Source organism: Ahaetulla prasina, chromosome 13 (genome assembly GCF_028640845.1).
Source record: "Ahaetulla prasina isolate Xishuangbanna chromosome 13, ASM2864084v1, whole genome shotgun sequence".
NCBI classification, from domain to species: Eukaryota; Metazoa; Chordata; class Lepidosauria; order Squamata; family Colubridae; genus Ahaetulla; species Ahaetulla prasina.
Window position 1 is genome coordinate 22,573,650 of NC_080551.1, and position 12,401 is coordinate 22,586,050.

Sequence of the window (12,401 nt, forward strand, 5' to 3'; positions counted from 1 at the left end):
GAGCCATATCTGTGGGCACGCGAGCATTGTCCCACAATCCAGCTGATTTTCGGGCCTCTGGGGGGTGGGAAGGCGGCCGTTTTTGCCCTCCCCAGGCTCCAAGGAAGTCTCTGGAGCCAGGGGACTTTTTTGCTGTCGCGTGCCAAAAGTGGAGGGAGCGGGGGGGAGGGGGGGTCACGTGCGCATGTGGGGAGGGGCTGGGAGTGGAGGGCATTGAATTATGGGTGTGGGCATGCGTGTGCACAACTCCCCCATGCTCCCCACACTTTTGGCACCCAGACGGCAAAAGGTTAACCATCACTGCCCTAGGTGGAGCCAGCATGAAATGGCAGACCACTAACAGCTGACCTCTGACCTGCCCCTCATTTTGGTCTGAAATAATCCTTGACAACCCACAGGTTGTTCATTCCTCTTTCACAAGGCACTACTGTACACAACTACCTTCCCATCAATCAAACTCTTAAGGCACTCATCTCGTTTTCATCCTTGACACAAAATAACTTGGAATAATTGAATAAGAAAGGACTGCAACTTTATATAAATATGTATCAATATTAGAAATATATGGGTTGGATTGAAAGTAATAATGATGATGACATCTTCCCTGAGATACGCTTCCCTCTGGAAGCCATTCTCTGAGCAGCAAAGTAGATTTTTGTGTTGAAGCTTTGGCATTGCTTTCGCGTTTTATAAACCAATCTAGCCAATGACAGCCATTCTCTGCAAAGAAAAATAGGAAATGCCACAGATAAAGAGCCAGCTTGACCGGAAAGGGTGAGAAAACTCCAAACTTGAAAGAAGTTTGCCCATAAAAACAGATTTCCTGTAAGTTGGGCTCAAGGTCCAAAGCAGAAAGCTCTGTTTGAGATAAGGAAGGTAGATTTTTTATTCGTCTCTAGAATTTGTTATGCTCTTCGCCACTTTTAACTTTTAGCTTGACAGACTAACGTGTCTCTGGGTTATGAACGAAAGCTTTAGCGCTCCTGTTCTCGCCCGGAGCCTCTAGAAGGTTTGCCGATTAAAAACTCACACACTGGAATGGGTGGCTTGATGTTGAAATCACAGAGTAAGTCACAGTTGGAAGCTTGCTTTTTTTTTTTAGCTTGGTGAGGGATCCTGGCCTGTCCCAGAGGATGTTCATAAGGCCAAATACCGTATTTTTCAGACTATAAGATGCACTGAAGTATAAGACGCACCAAGATTTCGAAGAGGTAAGCAAGAAAAAAAAAGTCATTGCCCTCCCCAGCCCCCAGGAGCACTCTGTAGGTCTCCCAAACCCACGGTGCGTCCCGTTTTTGCAAAAAATGGACCCGTTTTTAGCAAAAACAGGATATGCAGAGGGTTTGGAAGGCCTGCAGCGCGCTCCTTCGGGGCTGGGGAGGGCACAAATGCCCGTTTTTGCAAAAAATGGGACTGTTTTTGGCCTCCCAACCCTCCCTCCACATCATGTTTTTGCCCTTCCCAGCCCCCAGGAGCACTCTGCAGGCCCCATTTTTGTGAAAAATGGGACGTGCAGGGCGGGGTTTCGGGAAGCCAAAAATGGCTGTATTATACAAAAATGTGTATAACATTTTCACCCTCTTTTGGGGGGAGGAAGTGTGTCTTATACTGCGACCGTCGTAAATGCGAGTCCACTGCCAAGCGTCTGGATTTTGATCACGTGACCCTGAGGATGCTGGAAAGGTCGTAAGTGTGAAAAACGGCCGTAGGTCACTTTGTTTCAGGGCCGTTTTAACTTCGAACGGTCACTAAACGAAGCGTTGTAAGTCAAGGGCCGCCTGCAGCTTGCAAACCTTATTCTACAAACCCCCTGCCAAGAGAGGCTCAGCCAGGACCGCCCTCCAAACCAGCTTTCGGGCTTACAAAAAACTTAACTTTAACAGTCAATTTTATTGCTGCTGTTCAAAATGCTTAATTCTTTTTTTAAAAAAAAATTCCAGCTTGGATTTTTTAAGCTCGTTTAAAGTTTTATAACCCAGGCCGAACGGAGAGACTCCCCGAAGTACCGAATGAAAATATGTTCCCATCCTCTCTCTCTCTCTCCTCCTTTTTCTTTTAAAATAAGACTTTTTATTATTTTTAATTTTAAATAAAATAAAAATAAGGCAAGAAAAAGGTGAGGCCCGGAAGACGGATTTTGCCTTCTTCCCATTCTGGGGAGGTCTGGACCCTCAAGAGCCTTTCACAAGCAGAAATAAACACATGCGCACACGAGGTTATTGTTATTCAGGTAAGTGTGGAAAGGTCCCCTTATGGGGTGACTACCCCCCCCCAATGCCCCCCTTTCCAGACCCAGGCACCCGCCCACCCCTGCGGGCAACCACCTCCTGGTCGGAAGGGACCAATGATAAGTTGTTCCTGGAAGCCCCTGGTGCTGAAAACGGGAAAAGCTGAAAAAAATGAGTATCTGGGGATGGGAGGAGGCTGAGCCGATCTTTTCACAGCTGGCTGCAAGGCTTGTCAAGAGCCCATGATGGATGAGTGTCATCTGGCAGGGGTGGGGATTAATGATCTACGGGTCAGAGGGGAGAATTCCAGCGGGAAAGGTCAGCGACCACAGCCAAGGCGTTAAAGACTTGTTGCTGGTTTTGATAGGAGGCCTGTTTTCTCCCCCCCCCACTTCTTCTTTTTATTTGTTTTTTACTGTACTTTCCAGAGTTTTTCTCTCGCTCCCCATTTCCAAACCTGCAGTTGGGGACCTCGGGTTTGCAAACGCTGCAAAAAAGTCCAAAGTTTGGTTAAAGGAGAGGTCAGCGCCTCCTTCGCCCTAGGATGCAATCTGTACATCCCATTCCACTGCTGGACCCTCCCTTCCCCTCCCCTCTGGCCCTGCTGCCACCCGATCCCAAGCTATGTGGGTAATCGAAATCGAGACCGGGTTTTTAAGGCACCAAAAACAACAGTCGCCCTAAGACTTCAGAAGAAAATGGCTTTCAAACAAAGAATGGCTTGAATCGTCCGGGTTTTGCAGCCTAGAACCACGAGAACGGCTGTTGTTTCTCTCTCCATAAAAAAATGTCTAAAATACTAGCAAACTAGATAATAGTAAAAGTAAAGGAGAGAGAAATCGAAAAAGGAATAGAAACTCAGAAGACAGCTGAGTAAATGGAAAAGGAGGAAAGGAAAAAATGCTCTTGCATAAATGTACAACTATGATGGTATATGTATAATTAGCTAAATGGAAAAGAAATTGAAAAGAGAGTATATATGAATAGAGAATCGGGGGCTTCTTGGATACCAATAAGGAAAATATTGAATTGAAAATAAAAACAACAAGGGAGAGGGGATGGAAAGAGGAGTAGAGGGGAGAGGAGAGGGGAGAGAGGAACAGAAGAAAGGGAAAAGGAGAGGAAGAAAGGGAGGAGGAAAATAGAGTAGGAGAGAAGGTTAGAAAGGGGGAAAGAAGCGAGGAGTGGGGGATGGGAAGGGGAAGTAGAAAAGAGGACAGAGAGGAGGAAAGAAGAAAGTAGCAAAGGAAGAAAGGAGGGAAGGGAAAGAGAGAAGAAGGAAAAGAAGGATTGACTCAACCTTCTGTCCTTCTGAGGTCGGTAAAATGAGGACCCAGATTGTTGGGGGCCGTAGGCTGACTCTGTAAACCGCTTAAGAGAGGACTGTGAAGCACTGTGAAGCGGTATATAAGTCTAAGAGTTATTGCGATTTGATTTTTTGACAAATGGCTGTCCAGTCTCTTCTTAAAAACCTCCGGTAAGCACTCACAACTTCGGAAGGAAGGAAGGAAGGAAGGAAGGAAGGAAGGAAGGAAGGAAGGAAGGAAGGAAGGAAGGAAGGAAGGCATTTGAAGGCATCAGTCACGAAGAAAATGTTGCCTGCCACTAGGTTCTCTGTTCCCATGAAAGAATGGCAGCTCCGCCCTTGAAAACAAGTAAGGCAAACGCTGAGAAGCAGCTTCCGGCCTCCCACTTTCCGGGACAGTCAGTTTAATTTCCCCTAGTCCCCTGACCATCTTAGTCCACTTCCACAGCGGGGATCTGCACCCCCCAGAAGCAGTGCTCAGTTATCTGATTTCACAAGCCTGCAGATCATCATGCCTGGTTTCCAAAGCAGGAAAGTAATCAATCATGCCTTATTTGACAAGAGGCCTAGAGTTTTATCGACACCTATGGAAATGCCATCAGATTCGGGCCAGACTGACAGATAGATTGCAGCTATTTCGGAACCTGGTTACAGAGTTGAAGGCAGCCTTAATTGACACCTCACCTGGACACCCCTCCCCCAAATATTGCTGCTTAAACCTAGTTGCTGCCCCCATGGAGCTTCTTGCGCAAGTCTAAGTAGAAGTGGCTTCTGGATATCTTAAGCCTCAGAAGGATTCCGTTGCTTGACAACGCTCTTGGCCCAGCTGGGTTTAATATATTTTGCTCTCTTTCAACATCTCTACCAGATGTTCAACAGCTCGGCTACTGCTGGGGTTCTCACCTCCCTGACCCTTGAACTAACTCTCCTTCCCTGGTGAAATCTAAAGTAAAAATGAGGAGGAGGAGGAGGAGGAGGAGAAGGAAGAGAAGGAGGAGGAGGAGGAGGAGGAGGAGGAGAGGGAGAAGGAGGAGGAGGAGGAGAAGGAAGAGAAGGAGGAGGAGGAGAGGGAGAAGAAGGAGAAGAAGGAGGAGGAGGAGGAGGAGGAGGAGGAGCAGAAGCAGCAGCTTAGAACATCATTGCTAACTTCAACTTCACACCTCCTGACAACAACAACAAATTAAGTCTTGCAAACCAGCCCAATTTGCTTTCAACAATCTTCCACCGCAAGTCAAAAAACCCAACTGCGTTGTTTTGGTGCTTGTGAGTCTCTTCTTCTCAACACCATCCAGATGCTCAAGATTAAGACACAAAGGCTCCCCAACGGGGTAGGGGGAGGCCAACAAACAGAAGCTGTTCTGTCATTTATGGGAGAAGGCGTGAGAGTGATGGGTAAGAGGAAGCATATGTTCCTTCCCGGTAAAGGGGATGAATACTTAAAACGCATTAAGAACTGTTTGGGAAAAATGCTACAGGTAGTCCTTGACTTACACAACACTTCATTTAGTGACCGTTTGTAGTTAGAACACTGAAAAAAAGTGACTTAGGACCATTTTTTTAACACTTATGACTGTTGAAGCACCTCCATGGCCAAGTGATCAAAATTCAGACAGTCGGCAATTGGAAGAAAAAGAAACACACGTTCATGATTCCCCAGGGTCTGGAAAGCCGGAAAACCACTCCATTTTGAGATCCGAGCTTTCCCTGAGGAGTTAGCCCAAGGCATCTGTCAGAATTGGTGGTAGAACTCAATTCAGCCCGAAAACTTCACTTTTGGTTTGGAAAAGAAACCCCATTGGTCATTAAGTGTGAAAAACGGTTATAAGTCACTTTTTTTCCAGTGGTGTTGCTTGGCTGACATCATCGGTGGCTAAACTCAAATGCTTGTAACTTAATTAGATTTAGGTCAGTGGGAAGGCAGCAAGCTAAAAGGACCAGGGAGGTTTTAAGAGAATTTGCCAGATATTTTGATTAGGGCCACTGCTGGCTGGAGATAACCCAACCTCCTCCCCCCCCCCCAAGCAAACGCTGTTAGCCATATAAGTATTTCCCACATCTGAAAAGAAGCAGATAAGATACACAACAGCAGGAAGCCATTCGGCCAGGCCTCACAAAGCTCCTTCTATGTAGAGGCCCATCCAATATAAGAACAACAACCCATCTGGGAAAACCAAGGTCACATACAACCTTGGACAACAGCAAAGGGATATATATACGTATACCCTGTTTCCCCAAAAATAAGACATCCCCTGATAATAAGCCCAATCGGGCTTTTGAGCGCATGTGCTAAAATAACCCTCCCTCCACCCTGAAAATATTTAACCACATGCGCAGCCAGTCCCCGCCATTTCCTCTGGTTAGGGTTAGGGAGACAGAGCTGGAAATCAGGTAAGATGGCAAGAGGAGCCCCGTCTTGCTCCACGCGCCCCAAAATAATAAGACTTCCCCGTAAAAGAGGCCAAGTGCTTATTTCGGGGTTCAAAAAAATATAAGACAGGGTCTTATTTTCGGGGAAACATGGTACTTATACGAAGTAGAAATAATTTTGTCTTTGTCTTAGCTCTTGTGAGTAATCGCAAGGAAGCATCCAACCAAAGTGAAAGCATAAAGACCATAAAGAGTTTCCTTTTATGATAAAAGAGGGCTGGGTGTGAGTATTCCAGCTACATCAAAGCTTTCTCTCTCCTGAAGATTGGGATTTTGTTTTTTTTAAACAATCAAAGAGTGGATTGATTTTTTAAAAATCCATTTTTAGTTCAAAGACGGAGGAGTTTGAAAGACAGATAGGCAGGCAGCTCAAAGACATCTCGGCTGACTTCACAACCTTTATTGCTTTGTGTTCAGCCTTCAGATGGGACTTAAAATTGACCCGATTGTGGCAACGTTTCTATCAAGGCCGATCTTGACGCCTGGATCCTAAGAAGGAACAGGATGTCTTCGTCCTTGCATAGGACCACTTTGAAATTCTGAGGCTGTCAGCTGGATTGGAAAATTGAAAACCATCCCAGAACAGAGAGCAACGGAGAGCAACTTCCATATTGTTGTAAAACCCCACGTGGATCAGGTCACCAACCCTGTTAGATTTTATGGGCGTGGTTTCTAATTCCAGCATACAGAACAAGCACCCACATGTTTTATTTCCCTTAAAAGATAAAGGTTCCCCTCATACATATGTGCTAGTCGTTCCTGACACGGGGTGTGTGTGTGCTCATCTCCGATTCAAAGCCGAAGAGCCCGCGCTGTCCGAAGACGTCTCCGTGATCATGTGGCAGGCATGACTCAATGCCAAAGGAGCACAGAACGCTGTTACCTTCCCACCAAAGGTGGTCCCTATTTCTCTACTTGCATTTTTAACGTGCTTTTGGACGGCTAGGTTGGCAGAAGCTGGGACAAGTCACGGGAGCTCACCCTGTTATGCGGCACTAGGGATTTGAACCGCCGACCTTTCGATCGACGAACTCAGCGTCATAGCCACTGAGCCCCCTAAACTCCACTTACCCCTCTTGTGCATAAAAATGAAGAGATCGTCCAGGAATTTCTTCCGTTCGGGATCGCTATCCAATTCATACAACTGTGGAAAACGAAGCAAGCACAATTTTAAAACTTCGTCCGAGAGTGTAGAAAGGGAAACAAGATTTCACAGGCATATTCAGCGGGTGGAAAACCAACAATTCAACTCAGATTGGGAGTCCCAACCCCCAAACAACAACAGCAGCAGCAGAAAAAGATTTGAAGCTCCTGTTCAATGCAGCCTCGGGGGGGGGGGGGGGGGGGGGGATAAAAATAAAAATCAGGTTGGTGACGCAGGCAGCTTTGCATTCCAGTCACTGATTATATGGATTTGGAAACCAAGTCCTGGGAGGCTAATGTCGTAGCAGGTATCAATTTTCTGAAATGGATGTGGGGATTGGAGGAGGAGGAGGAGGAGGAGGAGGTGGCTAGAAAGAAAACAAATGTCATAAACCGGTGTTTCTCAGCTTTGGCCACTTTTAAGCCTTTAAATCTCAGTGGGGAATTCTGGGAGTTGAAGTCCACGCATCTTAAAGTGGCCAAGATTGAAAAATACTTTCCTAAATCAGGGGTCTCCAACCTTGGCAGCTGTAAGACTTGTGGACTTCAACTCCCAGAATTCCTCAGCCAGCTTTTGCTGGGAGTTGTGAAGTCCACAAGTTTTAAAGTTGCCAAGGTTGGAGATCCCTGTCCTAAATAATCCGAGACAAACCTATCAAAGACTAAGGGCTACAAAGCTTCACTTTACTAAATCAATCCCTGTGGATTTGAAGCCCGTGCATTATGATTCAGAGGTATTAAAAATTACAACCCAAGAAATTGGGCCTCTGGTGGCTCATCAAGCTAATGCAGCCTGTTATTAACAGCAACTGCCTGCAATATTGCAGGTTCAAGTCCCACCAGGCCCAAGGTTGACTCAGCCTTCCATCCTTTATAAGGTAGGTAAAATGAGGACCCAGATTGTTGGGGGCAATAAGTTGACTTTGTATATAAATATACAAATAGAATGAAGACTATTGCCTGACATAGTGTAAGCCGCCCTGAGTCTTCGGAGAAGGGCGGGATATAAATGCAAATAAAAAAAATTTGTTGTTCTCTATTGTTCTCTTCATTATAATATTATATGCATACTTTTACTTATATTTTTACTTATACTTTTTCTCTTATGATGAGTTATTTTTATGTTGATGATTGTATATACTGTTGTGACAAAATAAAATAAAATAAAAAAGTCTAGATAATGATGATCAGCCCCGCCAGATCAAGGAAGCTGGTTTGGAAGGAATCCAAACCTCCTCCTAACAAACTTCACTTTTCTTTTTGAAAAGGAAATGTTACTCTGTTGGAAAGCTTCTTTTTTTTTTTTTCAAACCTCCTTCAGGGTGCAGAGTCAGCCCAAGCGGTTTTGGTGATGGCAAGGTTTCTTTTGCCGAAAATGGCTCAAGCGTCATTTCCACCCTAGACGCAAACAAAAGATCAAGGCTAGGTTGTTGCACTGACCTTGGCAAAGTCGCGGGACACCTCTCTCCCTCTGCTACTGTCGGCTTCTTCGCTCCAAGTTAGGTTCCCGTTCTGAAGAGGAAGAAAACCAAAAGCAGACAGCGATTAAATGAAAAGAGCAGGTCTCTATGGAGATTCCATCTTTCCGAGGTCGGTCAAAGGAGGACCCAGACTGTTGGCTGGCAAGAGGCTGACTCCGTAAACTGCTTAGAGAGGGCTGTAAAGCACTGTGAAGTGGTATATAAGTCTAAGTGCTATTGCTATCTTGCTACCTTTCCTCCCTCCCTCCCCCCCCCTCCCCTCCCCTCCCCTCCCCTATTCTATTCTATTCTATTCTATTCTATTCTATTCTATTCTATTCTATTCTCTATTCTCTATTCCACCATTCCATTCCATTCCATCCCATCCCAGTCAGACCGGTGGAGAATGATGTCCCTTTTATGACTTGTGGACTTCAACTCCCAGAATTCCTGAGCCAGGAATTTGGGGAGTTGAAGTCCAAAAGTCATAAAGGGCCCATGGTTTCCCACCTCTGGTTTAAGACAATGGCTTTCAATCTTTTCTTCAGCATGGGCCCCCTTTAAAGTACTTTTTGTGGCCACAGATCCAGACCACTGACCCTCAAGACTTAAATCGTAACGTTTTTTTTTCAAGCTTTGACGGGGCCCCTGTGATGACGTCATGCCCCCCTCCCGCATGATGTCCATGGACCGCAGGTCGAGAGCCACTGGCTAAAGAGGCTCCACTCTCCAAGCGATTTCTATCACAGCCCAAGCAGCGGGATGCATCAGGAGGTTCTCTACAGGACAGCAGTCCTGAGTTTCTAATGATTGTGGGAATGGAAGGAGGGCTACTACAAGCCACCCCCCCAAGTGCGAACACTGCAATGCAAAAAAATGCCCTGGCAAACAGTCAAAAGGCGAAACCAACGAGGTCAAATGCCAGTGTGTGTGTGTGTGTGTGTGTGTGAGACCCACCATCTGGTGGTTAAGCACACAGGATCTTAAAAATTGGATGAAAAGCCGCTGAATTCAGGGAGCGACAAAAACAGATGTTTTTCTTTTTAATTAAAGCCACTTTAATGCCTGCAGTTTAGTGTCATCTGGCACTGACACACACACACACACACACACACACACACACGGAATTAGCAAGATGAATAGCTCAGGGACAGGCAGTATGACAAACACCCCCCCCACCCCGAATCTTTTGAATGGCACAGGTTGCTTTTTTCAAGCCTGCCGGTTTTTTTATTTGAGCCAGCAATTCCGGCTGCAAAAGTCAATTATCCAGTGAGGCCCATCAGCCCAAATATATTTAATGGAGGATTATGACTTGCTTCTGTGATGTCAGCTGTTTGTTACTACAGCTGTTGCCTCTCTTGAGCCAACTTCAGAAAGAGCTACAGATACGAATCTTGTCTGGGACAAGCAGACCAAATCGGACACTCACAATGCCAGGGAAGAGGATTGGACCAGAAGACCTCAAAGATCCCTTCCAAAACTCTGTTATTCTATTATTAACCAAAAAAAAATAATAAAAAAATCCCAACTAGTTGTGGAAAACAAATGCAGTAGAGCTTTGAAACAATTATTCAGAGTTACTGACTAGACAATTCCCATTTTTGGCCCACAGTGCAAAGCCTATTCATTCGCCATGGCAGGGAGGGGCATTGTTAATATTGATAGGTGGTTTTTTTTTTTTAAAAAAAACTTGGTTTCCTGTATATATGCACAAAATGCTAAGCGTGGCCACTTCCTTGAAGATAAAGGCAGAACTGATTTTTCTCTTAGGAGGAAGGCTGGTCACCGGAGAAATGTTTTTGCGCTCTTTTGAGATATCAACAGCAACAGTGTTTATTTCCTATCATAAACATTCAAAATTTGCTACTGTAATAAGTGCACCAGTTGCAAGCTATACGCGATAAAAGATAAATATTTTCCTGTGTCTTGGGAGAATTAAAAAAAAAAAAAACAATCCCAGAAATTTAGAACTAAACTTAGAACTAAGGAGAAATCTCCTGACAGTTAGAACAATTAATCAGTGGAAGGACTTGCCTCCTGAAATTGTAAATGCTGCATCCAACACTGGAAGTTTTTAAGATGTTGGATAACCGTTTGTCTGAAGTGGTGCAGGGTTTCCTGCCTGAGCAGGGGGTTGGACTAGATGACCTCCAAGGTCCCTTCCAACTTTTCTCTTCTCTTCCCTGTATACTTCAGCTCCCAGAATTCATGCCAGCTGGGGAATTCTGGGAGTTGAAGTCCATGAATCTTAAAGCTGCCAGAGACCAATGCTGTAGACCCATGATGCGAACTTACGGCACATGTGCCATTGCCCCAATTCAGCTCTACCACGCATGCGCACGTGCCTCCCACTGACCAGCTGGTCTTCGGGTCTCTGCCGCTCAGGCGTGGGGGGGCTAGGTGCGCGGGGGTCTCCAACACGTGGGGAGGGTGCATGTGCGGGGCCCACGTGTGCATTGCATTTTGGGGGTTCGGGCACACGCATGCTTTGGGCATTCGGTCCAGAAAAGGTTATTTATCACTGCCGTAGACCATTGGCCTCCAATCTTTTGGGCACCAGGGACCAGTTCTGTGGAGAGAAGACTTCTGCAGACCGGAAGAGGCAAAGGTTTCACACACCGCCTGTATCTCGCGTGTGCTTCACTCATTTGCGCGGCTCTGTTTCTGGCGTGCTGCGGACCGGTGCCGATCCCCAACCTGGGTTCGGGGACCCCTGCTTGTAGATGTTTGCAAGCTGGTTGCAAGCTGGTTGCCGGAGGCTTCCTGGGATTTTGAACGGACATCCCCAATACGGAACACCTTTCGTTCTATTGAGTCTCTGATCAAGACTGGGTAGAATTCACTCCTGCGGCTTGTTGTCCCAAGCCGGCATGTGAGGGCATGCAGACACTCTGCAGTCAGCTCTTAAAGGACGGGACGAGTCCAAATAAGGATTTGGAAATGTTGTTCTTCTACAGGGGAGGGGATTAAGTCCTCCAGGCATCTCCAAAGCTGCCGGCAACACCCCCCACCCCAACTCGCACCTTCCAGTTAACTATCCCAGCATGTTGGGCCCCCTTCCTCAGAGCAAACAAGCCTGATTTTTACAGAAGCAATTAAGAGAGGCAGCTATTTTAGGATTACTCTCAAGCCCACCTGGAGTATATTATTAGACTGGAATTCAGAGGTCCAAAACAATTGGGGTCTCTCTCTCTCTCTCATTCTCTTTCCCCACCCGCCGCCCCCCCCCTTGCAAAAAGCCTGTTAAAAAACCTTTCCTTGAGGGCAACACTAGAAATTCCTAACCTGATCGTGAGACCCCTCCCACTCCTCCGGATGATTTTGGAATTCGACAAAGGGGAAAAAAACAACAACCCTGCCAATCATTTTAAGGACCTGCCCCATTTTCCAGAGGAAGCAGCCATCCAAAGGGCTTTATTCTCATTGCAAAATTTGGCTGCGTGGGATAAACAAGCAAGAAACAAACAAGCCCAAGGCAGATGTGTGGAACACTCAACGGTGCTTTTTTTTTCCCCAAAAAGGTAACTTGGACTTTCTTCGTTTTATTCTCTGAAGAGGGTTCGCTTCTCATCCGAGAAGCTTCCTCAGTTCTGACTCAGTCCTCGGGTCAGAACTAGAGAAGCTTCTCGGATGAGAAGCGAAACCTCTTCAAAGAATAACAAACAGCTTTGGGGCACCCATGACGTAGATGTGACCGAGAATCTCTAGAACGGTGTGCGACGGATGTCTCCCTACAACAGGTTGCTACAAAAAGGCAGGCCCCTCGAGTTGCAAGGTCTCTGTTGTGGTTCCCCCCCCCCCGCCTCAGTCCTGATTGTTGTTGGCATGGGTGGC

The 12,401-nt window shown here is 46.2% G+C and overlaps 1 protein-coding gene across 1 annotated transcript in view; it reads right to left on the minus strand.

The window, feature by feature from the left end:
- ARID3B (AT-rich interaction domain 3B) overlaps positions 1 to 12,401 on the minus strand; it is a 41,504-nt gene that overhangs the window by 13,998 nt on the left and 15,105 nt on the right. The window contains exons 3-4 of the mRNA XM_058156672.1: positions 8,545 to 8,616; positions 7,033 to 7,105 (exon numbers count right to left, since the gene is read on the minus strand). Of these exons, the coding sequence (XP_058012655.1) occupies positions 7,033 to 7,105; positions 8,545 to 8,616 (145 nt within the window). The remainder of the gene's footprint in view (positions 1 to 7,032; positions 7,106 to 8,544; positions 8,617 to 12,401) is intronic.